At 48.8% G+C, this 14,309-nt stretch overlaps 1 protein-coding gene across 1 annotated transcript in view; it reads right to left on the minus strand.

The window, feature by feature from the left end:
• Window positions 1-258: 258 nt before the first annotated feature.
• Window positions 259-14,309, minus strand: part of JADE1 (jade family PHD finger 1) — a 56,752-nt gene continuing 42,701 nt past the window's right edge. Inside the window, exons 9-12 of the mRNA XM_052655080.1 lie at window positions 13,562-13,678; window positions 9,726-10,247; window positions 4,500-4,617; window positions 259-1,169 (exon numbers count right to left, since the gene is read on the minus strand). Coding sequence (XP_052511040.1) covers window positions 259-1,169; window positions 4,500-4,617; window positions 9,726-10,247; window positions 13,562-13,678 — 1,668 coding nt within the window. The remainder of the gene's footprint in view (window positions 1,170-4,499; window positions 4,618-9,725; window positions 10,248-13,561; window positions 13,679-14,309) is intronic.

Below are 14,309 nucleotides of genomic sequence, written 5' to 3' on the forward strand. Positions count from 1 at the left end.
AACTTACTTCATCCATTCTTATTGTAGTGTTAATTCAGCCTCTAGTCTTAGCAGTGTCCTACGATTACAATCTACGCTTGTGTTTCCTCAACAAGTTGCAAATAACACACTTCTCACAACAATGATTTATAAATGACTCTGAAAGAAAATTCCAATCAGAATTGCAAGTAAATGTATTTGTGTAGCTCAGGAGTGATGGGTTTCCACTCGTTCCCCCGTGTCAGAGCTCTTGTCTCCTGCACCATCGCGCCCGTTTCATCAAGAGGCCAGAATGCTCCTCCTGATGATGTCTGTCCTCCTGCTGATGGAGCTGCTGGCGTGGATACACTTCTTCTCCGAGGCCTCGCTCTCGGAGTCACTCATCTCTGCGTCAGGGACATACCCGTCACTCTCGTTCTCAGCTTTCAGTTTGCTCTTCGCCCTCTCCTTGGCTGGAACGCGGCCTAGGCCCAGGTAGGGGTAGTCTGAGTGCTGGTGGCAGGCCCCCTCTGGGGCCTCTCCCTGCTGCTGCCGTTCCCCCTTCTTTGGAATCCGGAATCCTCCCCAGTTCTTCACTGGGCTGGCAGGTGTTGTAGGCACTTTAACTGCAGACTGGTTATAGTTCACTTTGATCAGGGAGCCGTTGCACTTGGGCACCGCCTCCTTCCTCGTGCCCGGCGCTGACTGCCCCGCCCCAGGGGAGGCGGCAGCTCTGGCGTGGTCCGCGTGCCTCTGGGACACATCTGTGGACCTCAGAGGCTTGTGACTCTGTTTCAAAGGCCTGTCCTTTAAGTCTCCCTTGCTGAGGTCACAATGAAAACGATGGTCTCTTCTGCTCCCGTGCTCTGGCATCACCACGCCATTTTTCTGTTGTGCTGATACGAGCCGTGCTTCTGCAAAGGTCTTTTCAAAACTCAGAAAGCTCTCTGGGCCCACCGTCCCCTCCCTTCTGCCCGCCAGGTCTGGCTGCTTTAGCGGGGCTTTGCCTTCGCTCCCAGGGCTGTTCTGCAATGGATCTCGCTTGTGGGGCTTCTTCAGCGAGTGAACCAAGGAAGTACCCATTTGCTTCCTGAAGAACGCAGAATGCCACTTCAAGTCCTCTATCTTGGGAGCGTCAGGGCCCACAGAAGGACTGTTAAACAGAAGCATGTTTTCCAGTGAGGAGGAGGAGCAAGAGGAAGAAGGCACACCTGTGAACATAAAACCACAAAAAAAAGAAATTGCAGCAGAAGCAAATCCAGAAAAATAAAATTTTAGACCCCTTAGCATGGCCCACTAATGCAGGCTTGCCACCCAACAGTACAGCATACAATCACCCAGTCTGTAAAGTTTGGGTTTTATAGTAAAAATACTGCCTGCCTCGAGAATCTGCATGCTCTAGACGCCCTTTTCTAAAACAGCTTAAGTTCACATAACTTTTTTCATGAAACTGTCTTCAAGGAATACACTTGCCTTCAAACAAAATAACTGATCTGATTCTCATATGTGATTTACTGCAGAATCTTTCCGTGGTCAAGTAAGCATTGCCTCCACCACCCCGGTCCTAGCACCTGCCTCGCCTGCTGCCTGGGAGCAGCACACACACAGGGGCAGGGAGTGGAGCTGTTATGCTTTCTCCAAATTATCTGTCCCTCACAGGGCTCGAACGAGGCTAAATACACAGACACTGTGAAAGGAATAAAGGAAGGTGTTTAAAATCATTCTTGACACAGTACATATGTCTACTCATTATATGTACAACACACTTGTGGAATTAAACTGAATTATCATCTAAACAAGGATAAGTTAAATTGGTGTTCTTCAAGCATTGTTGATGTAAATCACATTAAGAACTAAGTTGCACAATCATAACCCAGTAAAAGTGCACTTTTCCTGCAGCCATGTTAGCCTTCATCACCGACATGAATACTCTGACATTTTCTGTTGTTTCACTTATTTTAACGCTGGTGCTGACCTGCTAAAATGCATCTCACAACCCGGTAACAAACTGTAACCCTCAGTTTGAAAAATATTGGGTAAATCCATAACATACTAGGGTTCATCAGAAGGACCATGTCCCTGCAGAAGCCTCCAGAGCCGCAAAACAGCTGTCCTGTTCTCTGAGCCACCAGGAAATGAGGTTCCGTCCAGAGTAGCACAGGAGCCCATGTGAACCTACTGCTGGGCAGGAAGGCACACTACGTGCAGACAGAATGCGCTAGCGGCCCTAAGAGAGAGTCACCATGACCACAGGGACGGGGCTTTCCAATCTGCTCTTTCAGAAATGGCTGCTTTCTCAGTAACCAAACTTAGGGCCAGCCTTCACACCACATTTCTATTTCTTTTACTCAGTCACCTGCTGTGGGAAAATAAAAATGTAAGAGGTGCTGTCCTCTGATTTCCATTGTTACTTGGGATCCAGGCCTCTGAGGAGCCTCAGCTTGCTGACTCCCACAAGCACTGTCCCCACTGAGGACACTCACCCAAGCAGAACGGCCCTGCCCATCCCAGAATCACAGACAGTGTCAACATGGACCCCAGGGACACATTCAAGTCACGGCCGTCTGCTCTGCCTCATCTGGAATCCTCTCTCTCAAAAGGTAGATCAGGTGAGGCACAAGTGAGAACACAACTGAAAGTCTAAAACTGGAAAAAGGGAGGGAAAAAAGGCATCCCAGGGGCTCCCACTCCCTTCCCTGGGGCATGGCTTCCAACCAGGCACACCTGGCACGCACACTGGGGGCAGGAGGACCCCGCACCCCATTCCTGCTGTGGAACAGCAGAGGGACTCCGGACCACAGGCCCGCATCACAGCTTTTACACAGAACGCTGCCTGACCTTCAGAGGCTCAGCCACTTACCCAAAGAGACGCCCTGAAACACAAACAAAAAGCAAAAATGCCCTGATACCTATGAGAAATGACCCAAGTAGAATCAGATCAAAGTATTCTTTACAGCTTCCTTTCACAACTTACTTTCAAAGGCAAACTCACTCATTAGTAATCACTCATGACATAAGGACCTAGCAAGTCAGAGAAAGCCCTCCAGGGGCAAAACTCCATGGGCACAACTGCACTGGCGATCCTGGGCCGCTGCTGCTGGAGGAGAGTGCTCCACACCAGCCAGGTGGACACGAAGGGAGAGCCCCCTCTTTTATTTGCATTCAAATAGGAATAATGAAGAGACATAAGTTCACTTTGATGAATCAAACTGCTGGTACTGGGTTGGCCAAAAAGTTCTTTTGGGTTTTTCTGTACCATCTTATGAAAAAACATTCAAACTTTTTGGCCAACCCAATATTTACGATACTCTACCTGAAAAAACTTATTTCAAAAATTTTACAACTGAACTCACAAGTCTAGCTATTGATATAACCTTGACAGATTTGGGGAATATTTACTCTTGCAAATTATCTAGGATAATATTACTAAATAAGTTAACGGCATCAAGGATATCTTTTAAAACTTGCCAAGCTTTTTATCCTCTTTGTTCAGCTGACCAGTTACTTCTGGTCACATATATCCAGATGGTTTCAAGAAACCCCAGAATGTCAACATAATAGGTTATGATTATTTCTTTGTTTAGTCCATGTTTCATGTTATATGTAGAGCCACAGAAGCAGAAGGTGAGACAAAGCCAGTTGACTGTGCACAAGGAAAGTTGTGCCAAGAGAAGCAGACGCGCGCTCCCAAGACCTACCTACTAGCGGGTAGGTCTCTACACTCAGCATTCTTCCCTCCTCCTCTGAAATCCTTATAACACCTGCTTTCTGGGGCTTGTGAGCACAGAATGTTAGCACTTAAAGGCCTTCAGAGGCCAGGATTCTGGACCAAACCTCTTACAGATGGACAGACTTCAGAGAGGTCCAACAACCTGTCCCACTATGCACTTGATCTCAAAGTCACTGAAGTGCTCTCCAAAGGGAAGGAAGTCCATACCTTAGTGTTTTTCTTTGGAGAAATGCAAAAATAGGCGGCACTAAATAAATACTTTGTGCCGACTCTCAAAAACATTCAAAATTCCAATTACACCGAAATAATCCACTGTAAATGTTATCTAAATGTGGATATGTACATTAAGTAATCTTAGATATATTTACCATGTTACAGGTAGACCCAAAGGCTAGATAATCAATACATCTTTTTAGGTATCCGCGAGACACTGTACATTTATCAAGTGCTTTGCAATACATAAGTTGCTCTTTGAGTCTCACACTATTTCCCAGGAGGGAGCTGGAGATCTCATCCCAACATTACGTGTGAGGAAATGGAAGAAACTCAGAAAACTTTAGACTCACTTGTGTGGGGCATGTAAGTAGGGAATACAGGATTTAACCCATAGGAGGCTGAACCCATGGCCCCATCCCCTAGACCACAGTGCCTCAAATGCCTGAGATTTCCCTCAACAACAAAAGCCTTCCCTTTGATTCTTCTAGAGTAAAAAAGAAAATTGAAAAGACACTAGCATGTTTTTCCCCCTGAACAGTGTTAAGGCTAACAAACCCCTGCCCTGTTGTTTGACCTACCAGGGCTTAATGCATACCTGAAACTCTTTCTTGCTCCAAAAGCTTAGTGTAAAGATTGAATATCTGTTCCTGGACTTTGCACACAGATCGTTTAATCTTTTCCCTGCGGGTCACCATGTAAGTGAGGTTCCGAACCTGGAACGTAGAGAATAAAGATTCTAAGTAAGCAATATACATTATAACAGTACTTTTTTTTTAACCTGAGGAAAAAAAAATGTGTCCCACTAGGTCCTTGACTGAAAATATAAATGTTTTATGTAATCTCTGACCTCCCTTTGTGATGCTAAGAAGTACCACAGAAAGGGCCTGTAGGAGGGAGCCATGCCCCCAACACCAAACCAGGCCAATGGCCTGGCCATTGGCTCATCCCGGCAAAGAGATGCCCAACGGTGTCCAAAGCCAAGCATACCAGCTCTTGCCAAAGGACTCTGCTTATCACCCCCGCTATCCTCCCATGAATTCTACTGTCAGAAGCTTTAGAGCAGTTCAGAAGCCACCCTGGTTGCACTTTATCAAGCATCTTCTGAAGATGCAACTAGGCAAGCACAAGGTCAAGGACCATCAGAGGGAAGAGCCCCCCCAAAAAACGTTCCTGCATGGGGCCCACGAGAATGCCAAGTGGTCACCAAGACACTGAGCTCTCTGAAATACCTTGGAGTTTACAGGTAGCTACTTTGTTCCTACAGAACAAACACCTAGGGAGGGTCCTTGCTCCGCCACAGATTTGCCACCATCAGCACCTTAAGGCCAGCTCTCTGCATCACCACTGCAAAGCGCTGACACTGCCTACTTCCTGATCCATCTGTCAGGAACCGAGAGCCCAGCGCTACGAGCTGCACTTGGCATCTGATGCGCAGCCACTGGGGGACTGCATGCATATCCTCATTAACCTATACTAACTAATCAACACAAATTTGTTCCCCCTTTTCAAAGCCACCTGTGATCAGTCAATACAGAGTCAAAATTTAATGACTTAGTCAATAAACTCCCTTAAATCTGTTCAGTCCTAAAACTTATTGGTAAACCCAATCAGTTTACATGGGCCTGGAAACACAAATGTCAAATGCAACACACCATATACACAATTAAAGCTGTCTTCAAGATGTGAACAATACCTTCCCAGAAAGCTCAGTGGCAAGACTGAGAAAAATGACTTCATATCCCGGATCAGCTCCCACACCAAAGGCACAACTATACTCTCCCACCACTAGGGCAGTCCCATCCCCAGTCACTTTCTCAAAGGTCACTCATCTTTCGGCAGCAAGTGGCAACAAGACACACACAACCCTGAATTTTTGCTTATGTTCAGACACCACCCCTAAAGAACCCTAACAATTCCATCTGCTGTTCCCCGGCTGTGTTAAAGACAGCCCCCTTTGCGAAAGGACACAAGGTCAGCTGGCTTTCAGGTTTGCATTTTACACATCATAAATGGTGTGATTTCCCGGTCAACAGCAGGAACACCAAGTCAGGCTTCTCTTGATCCCAAATGATTCACTGTTTGTTTAGGAATTTTCTAACACTTGTTAATAAAAATAACTGCGAAGAAAATCAGCCTTCCTATAATTTCAGAGTAAATAACTGTTTCAGTGTCATTCACCCTGGTTAAAATACATTCTGAGGGCCTCACCCCCTCCCTCCCAGGCAGTAAGTAGGTGTCCTTTTTAAGAATTCTGATCAGTTTGGGGATGGAGGTAGCCAGTGGGTTAGATTTTCTTTACAAATATTCTACTCAAAGGAGATTTAAGAGTAGAAGCTCAAAAAGAGGAAGGAGTCAAACCTAGATCATTATTACAGACTCATTAATTACTGAAAAACAAATGAAGAATGGTTTTTACATTAAGACAGGGAACCCAACTTGTGGAGATAGGAAGGGTAAATTCTCTGACAGGAGTGGACTTATCCAGGAGTGGACAAGGTTAAAGTCAGATGTACAACAGAGATACATCTTTTTCTTTAAAATGGCCAATGGAAATAGAAAGACAGAGAACTTGAACTCTTATTACTGAAATTTAACTTCAGCGTCTGCAACCACTTTTCCCAGGAAAAATGTCCACCCTGGCTGCTAAGTGGGAAAACCACACTTCCATTCCCCATGATCTGAGAAGAGAGACATCTATGACCCCAGGGTTTTACTGGAAAAATCAGCCTCTGAATAACCTAGACCTGGGTGGCCACAGAATAGTGAGTGCCCTAAACCTCACCTCCCTTATGCACAGAATGCCTCGTGAAGGGCAACCTCCATCAGCAGCCCCGGTATATCAAACTGAACGGAGGCTCTGTCAAGACACATCTTGCCTGGCCTTTCTGTGCACTGCTAGACCTGACTTCCTTCCCCTCCATCTTCTCCCGATTGCCAGCAAGGTGGCACCCAAAACCAGATCTCCTACGTTAAACCCAAGAGACACAAAACAAAGGTTCCCAAACATGGAAGGGGCCTAAAATACAGAATGCTGGCCTCCACATCCAGAATTTCAGCAGTCAGGTGGGGCCCAAAGGTCAGCAGGTCATATTGCTGCAGGCTGAGGGCCATGCTCTGAGAACCACTGCCCTCAGGAACCCAACAATGATCTCAAGTTTTCTTGAATCCCAAACACTGCTTGCAACACTAGAGCTTAACTTGCCTTTTATGTTTACGACAACTGTAGCCTCTATCAGAATGTCAAAAGTGACCATCCCACTTAAAGTTGGACAGAATGGTCCCCCAGGGCCTGCTGTTTGGATGCCCCAGTGCAGAGGTGCTGTATTCTTATCTGAGAAAGTACTCCTTTTGCTGCTGAATTCATGTTTAGTGCTTCCTTCAGAAGACAATGTTTGGGGGAGAGCGGTCCCACCAGAGTGAAGTGGCAGCCTTGGCAACTTGGCATGGCACCCGCCTCATCGGTGATGGTGTCTTCAGGTCCCCACACCGTTGGAAGACCATTCCTGTCACCTGTCTGGTCCAGAACTGGAACGCAGGTGTGCAAGGCGCCCCCAAGGTGTGTATTTGCAGGAACCACCACCATTATCACTCAGCGTTGTCTGCATTTCTAATGAGGCCTATTCACTCCTCAGTTCTAAAGGGAACACATGCCTTGATCATGTCCTTATTAACCACTAAGAAATGTTAATTACCTAGTGTGAATTACACTACCTAGTGTGTGAATTACCCAAGACTCAACTCACTTGAAAACAAATTTATGATTTGTTCTTATTGTCAGCCCTGCTCTGAGGAGTCTTCTGCCCAATACTGTTTATAATTACAAATAACTGTACTCTCTGCAGCAATGCCAGGATTTTCATTTTTTAAAGCCTCCACCCTAACTGGCCTTGTGGCACATTTTGGCAAACATGGTTTTCATTTTAATAAGCTTAAACTGACACTAAATGCCCTAAAATCCTAACGACTCTTTAAAGTAAACGCAAGTAATGCCACACAGACAGAAACCCCGATTTATTCCCTATTCTCATACATCATTGGCATTCTACTTAGAAAGCAAGTGACGACTGAAAAAAAACTTCAGAATTTCAAGTGCGTGTTAATCTGAGTATCCTAAGTACAGAAGTTAGTACACCACAAGCGTTTTCTACACTTTTATTCTGTGGTGATTGAGACACACACACAGTCCAAACATTAGACTTCTCGTCGTCCCTCCTGAGGACTGACTCCAAAGCTCATGCAACCCCGAGTACAGCAGTTGTCGGGCTGGGACAAGGCTTCTCACCAGGATTCCACTTGATCCTTCTGAACCCTTTTCTCATCGCTAACAAAAAAGGTCACACAGACCTGTGATTGAGGCAAGGTCTTCTTCACACTCACCACCAGGGGGGGCACGGGAGCAGGAGAGCCTCAATTCCACACCCCTCACCTCCCCTCTGCCTGAATCCTGGTGGGGTGTCACCGTCAGGTTCTAGAACAGTCTCTTCTAAGGCAGGCCCACCAATACTCTCCCTGCCACGCCTCCTCTGCCAGGGCGGTGCTGGTGTCTGTGAGAGCCGGGGCTTCTTGGTTCGCTACTTCTCCCACGTAACCCTATTCGTTGCCTACGCTCTCACTTCCCATCAGCTCTGAGTCAGATTCTCTCCCAGGCAGGTGAATCACTAATAAGTTAGGTCCTTGGGGGAGATGCGTTAACCATTTCAGGCCACTTGGGTGCCTTTCAGCACAGGCTGCTCCTCCGTTCCATCTCCCGTGCACTAATGAATTTAATCGGAGCCGGCTGTTGGCAGCAGGGCAATCGGGAGCTGCCGCAGAAGGTGCTCAGAGACGCATCACCAATTAGTAAGCTTCAGTCAGAAGCTACCTACGGGGAGCAGGAGGCCGGAGGGGAAAGACAGCCCGCTCCTGATTATTCCTGTAGCAGGAAAGGAGGTCCAGACGGGGACTCCAGAGACGCTGGAGAGCTGGGGAGATACAAAGCAGCAACAGCGGAACGGAAGTGCCGCCAGCCGAGACTGCGGGCAGAAGTGTGATCCAGAAGTGTGAAACGGAGTGTGCTAGTGTGCCCACGGGCTCCTCAGTCAGATCACAGGCCTCTGTGCACCAGGAATCCCACCCCACACCCACACCAGACAGAGCAGACAGACAGACACACGGACACATAGACAGGCACACACACACACAGCCTAGGTGACGACGGAGCACCTCGCTGCGGGAGAGCCTGGGGGAGCAGACACGCAGGGGCGCGGTGGCGATGCACGCAGGCTAGCACCCACGCCTCCTCTGCTCAGTGACTGCGAGGGCGAAGGCCCCGTGAGGAGCCGAGGAACGGGGCTGGGCCCGAGAAGCAGTGCGCCGCTCTCAGAGAGCCAGTGACCAGCACGTCGGGTGTGCCTCCCCAGGCTGAACAAAAGATCTGCCTGCCTCTGCCCGCCCGCCCCAGCCCCCACACCATGAAATCCATTCTGGCTTTTCAGTCTGTAAACAATTCTAAGCCCATCCCTTGGCCATTTCCCTGGGGCTCAGTTCCCTCTAGCTCTAGAATGGTGGGTAAAGAGGTACCCCATGTGATCTCCCAGAAGAACAGTTAACTACAAGCGTTTAAAATTAAACCAGACAAGCTCCCCATTCTGCGGTCATCTTGCGTGTGTGTACATCGAGTTTCCCAGCCCATTAATATATGGAACCAACACCACCTCATGCTGCGGTATGTACAGGGTCTGAGAGTAAATGAACCGGCTACCGTCCCTTGCTCTGGGCAAGCGGCCGTCTCTTTGCCGTCTTCTTCTCTAGGCCACTACAAGGTGTCAGTGTCGATTATTACCCTCTCCAGGTCCTGCCGCAGGTGCGTGAACAGCTGCAGCCGCCTAAACAAGACGTCCTGCTCCCGCTTGGCTAGATTGTCCTCTTCGTCTTTCTTTGGAGTGATGAGGGGCTTGTTGAAGTTGACCTTCCTCTTCAACTTCCAGTACTGGTACAGGAAGTCCACCACCTCCTCGGGCAGCCGCAGGGCCCTGGCTACGTCCAGCAGGTTGACAAACGTGTAAAACTCGTCCTCCAGCTGCTGCAGCTTCTGCTTACGGACACTGACCCGGTGGGCCTCCCCCCGATTCTGCTCGAGGCCAGCGAAGGGCTCCAGCGGATCCCGCGGGGAGCACTCGGGAGCCCCGTTCTCCTGAGCGGTCCCCTCACCAAGGCCCTCCTCGGCTTTGCGATGCGAGCTGTGCTTCGGACAGTAGGACTTGAACTTGACTTCATCGTTCTCTGCCAAGATAGTCTTCATCTCTAGGCCCCGGTCAAACGCACAGGTCACGTGGAAGGCTGTGCGGCAGTTCTTCACGGAGCACTGGCGAGAAAACAGAGAGCAAGCGGTGGGGTTAGGGAGGGACAGGACCCGAAGCCCTGAGCGCAAGCACCCCGTCCACCCGCACGCGCGTGTACCCGCATGCACACACGCACACACATGGGAAGAGCTGCACTTGGAGCGCTCAGGGACAGAAAAGCTTCACGTGGATGACCCCTGGCAGATCTAATTGTGTTTTAAATAAGCTATGGCTTGGGATTCAGGAGGCTTTTTTTTCATCAACCAAACAGTAACTCTCTTACAAAAGCAACTGCATCCAGAATCACCTCGTAAGGCCCACGTAATTATACAGGTGGCACGTGCAGATGTTCTCAATACACAGAGTGTACTCTCAGGCATTCACTTGCTTTTTTACCCATCTGAGCTTTTTTAACGCCTGAGTGGTGAAATCTCCTCAAGAAGAGATGTTACAGGATCACAGGGGCCCTTCCTGTGCCCCCCAGGACGAGGCCCAACACGGGTGGCACACTCCTCCCAGCAGTGGGGGTTGCTCAAGACCCAGGAGGTGAATTAAAAACTCCCAAAGAGATGCAAGGAACCAGAGACTGGGACCACCCTGCACAGACAGCGTGAGACTAGTCTCTGCACCCTAGGGAAGCTCTGCCAGATGCAGAGGCCTCCGGGCCCATGAGGCCGAGCTCTGAGACCTGGGCATGCTACGCCTGGCAGTGCAACCGCGAGGGGCCTACTGCCAAGCAGGTGAAAGGAAGGTCAGCCCTCCAGAGGTCAGGCCTACCCAGCCCGACCTCTCACTCACTGCCCCACCAGGAGGACCATGTAGTGCCTTTGATCCACACAGCAAGCTGGAGGCCTAGCAGGAGGAAAGCAATTAACTTCTCCCCATCTGATCAGTGCTGGGAGAATGCCAGGGAGGAGGCTCCTGGTGGTGACTGAAGCCAGTCCCCCTAAAAAGCAACACGGTATTGTGTGAGGCCAAGTGATCCTGGGCACAGCAAGCCTGTAGAAAGAAGAACCCGCAACCCGGTGGCTTGGGGCCAGCTGAAAAGCTTAACTAAACTCATTCAAAGGAGCCCTGCACGGCATCATCACATTCTGCAAAGGCTGGGGCTGGGGCTTCGGCTTCTTCCCCTAATCACTTCAGAATTTAAAAGGGGACTCAGTACCAGTCATGACTTCTTCCATTATGACAAAGCCTCTTCTACCCAAAAGTACAGAAAATCTAGCTCACTTCACAGAAAATCAGTTCCCCCAGTGCACACACTTCAAGCACACGAACATAAATCTGTAATTTTGTCTTTAATAATAACCTCAGTTCCAAGCAACGTGTGAAATCCGCTTTGGTGGCAGAACACACACACACCTGGCCACTATCAGTAAAAGGCCAAGCGCTCCTCCTCCTCCGCAGGCAGCCAAGAGGGGAGGAGAGTGGAACGGACGGCGGAGACGCTATCAGGGTTTGGCGCCAACGACACACTTTAAATCAGCGCCCCTGCAAAAGGAACACGCCACAGCAGAACGTTTATGCTGGGCTTTGTAAAGACGCCAAATGGCCTTCCTCTGGGTTTTCCCATTCAGGTTGACTCAGCAAACAGATGTTACAGAAACATAAGCCTGAGCCTTTCCAGCTGCAGACATTTCAGACAGGAATTCTTTAATAAAATCAGTCTATTCTGTGAAGATATGAAAAATCATCAAACCTCCTTCTCCTCCTTCAAATTAATATTCTGGAAAAAAGAGGTCAATGGCAACAACAAAACGTCATTTTATCGTCTCTGTTTAAAAGAGAAGCAGAGATCCCAATCAATGAAGGATCCATCAATGAAGGACCTGCTCAGTAAAGGGTGTAATCTCTACCCTCAGAACATCAGGTACCTTGGAAGAAAACGATTTCCATTTTCCTTGGTTTGCACAGCTTGTTTCCATGGGCAGTCTATACACATATACATATACCCGCTCCAATGTCTTTTTTTTTTTTTTTACTTTGTGGCTTTTAAAAAATTTCTCCTCCATGTCCTCTGAATACAATTCTCAGGCCAAAGGCTTTTGTCATGTTTTAGTTTTAAGCAGATTCCATTCACATACAAAAGAGTCTGCACTATTTTCAAGGTCCACAGCCAAATCCCACCAGCTGTCTCCTGCCTCACCCTCTGAATATTTTTGTTACATTTTGGATTCTTGAACACCAGTGGAAGTGATAACGAAGAAAAGCACAACTGCTTGGTGTGTAAAATGAAAACTTTTTTAAAACCACCAGCCACTGGGTATCTTACCGAGAGGAATATCTATCAGCCAAAATACAAACTGATTTTGTCAAATGAGGTCATTTCTTTCAAAGCCTCAACTGGTCGTCTGACCAAGCTTGTGCAGTATGTGTCTGTGCTGAGCTGCTGTGTTTTCTACATCAAGAGAAATCCCCCAATCCAACACCTCTGCCCTCAGGAGGTGACCAGGGGACTGAGGAGGGGGGGTGGAGCCATGGCCCTGAGGGAGCACCCCCACAGGAGGGGCCAGCAGGCCTTGGAGACCTTGGTGCAACAGCGTCTCAGGCCTCCTAAGTCAAGACTGTCTAGACGCCAAAAATGTGAGGCCCAGAAATTAATTTCTCAAGTAGTCTTGTATACAACACAGTAAACCACCAGGCCATCTATATTTTCTCCTTAATTCTTCCTACATTACGACCTTCTGCACTTGCCTGCACATGGACACAGAAAATGCAGGCACAATTTTTACATACAGGCTCCCCTCCAACCCCACCTCGCACACACAAGAGCATAAAAAAAATCAGAAATCCAGGCTGTACAGAACCCTAGGAGCAGCACCTCAGGGGTGCCCCCTACCCAGCTGGTGCTCCAAGGAGTCCCTGTTTTACCAAACACAAAAACATCAGCATGCCAAGCTGATTCCAAACACTGTGCACCAAGACAAGGAGCCAACGTGCACGCCTCAGACACCAGCGGGGCCCCTCAGCAGGTGGAGGTGACTGTCCCTCAAGTGCCCAGCCTCCAGCTTGCCCCCAGGGCTGTCCCCAGGCCGCCAGGCTTGTGGCAGCAAGGAGAAACAGGAACAGACGGGAACTGCCAGGCGGCCCAGGCAGACTTCTGAGCTGCCCTGTGAGGGTTACAACTGGTGTTCTGGTTACAATCCACCAATAAAGGCGTGTACACGGGGTGTGGCTGTGCCCCCGCCCCTATCACCACCCCCGGGGCCCTCAGCAACCTGAGAGGGCTGTGCTTCCTGGAGTCCAGTCCCATCTCCAAACCCTGTGAGAGTTAGTTCAGAACCCTGCCCTGCAATGCAGGGAAGGGTAGTCATACTGTCCCGACTGAGCTGATTACCTGTATGGATGCCCCAAACTTCTCATTGCAGAGGCTGCACACAAGCGCCCACCGACTGCTGGGGATGTGGGACACCTTCGTGATGGGCTCCATCTTCTCGGGGCTGCCGATGCTCACCTGGAGGCCGAGACACAGCAAGACAGAGCGGTAGAGGCCGCCAGACAGACAAAAGCAGGGCACAGACAGGAGAACCTCAAGATGAGCTCCTTCCCCACGACTCTCCTACCAGGGGATGCCAAGGGGCCCTCGCCCTCCTAGCACAGGTAAGATCCCACTTTAAAGGGGCGAGCTCCACACCTGGGGAGGGGGGTTGGGTTTTATCTGATGCAAACATCCTGTTTGTAAAGACATTCAGATATACCAACGCTCACTGCTCACCCGAGTGACAGGTCAGATGTGTACGTGTCAGGACAAGGTAAGCGAGTACACCTCTGGTCCACAGAGAAGTGGTCAAGGCTGGAAATCCATCTTAAATATACTAAAACACATTGTGAACAACTGAGTAAGTAAATACTGACTGCTTTTAAAATAGTATCTCTCTCTCACTAAAGAAAAACCATTCTCCTCAGTCAGAAATGTTTACTAAACTAAATAGAAAACTACCGAGATAAATAAGGTGCCCTCTCTGTGTTTGGCCTGGATCACTGAACTGTATCCTGTCAATACCGAACTGTGAGATCCCAAGTCTTGAAGCCTCACTTCAAAAATCACTCAGATAACTTTTTTCCTCAGGAGAAAAATGCACCAA

This window comes from Budorcas taxicolor, chromosome 17 (assembly GCF_023091745.1).
Source record: "Budorcas taxicolor isolate Tak-1 chromosome 17, Takin1.1, whole genome shotgun sequence".
Taxonomy (NCBI): Eukaryota; Metazoa; Chordata; class Mammalia; order Artiodactyla; family Bovidae; genus Budorcas; species Budorcas taxicolor.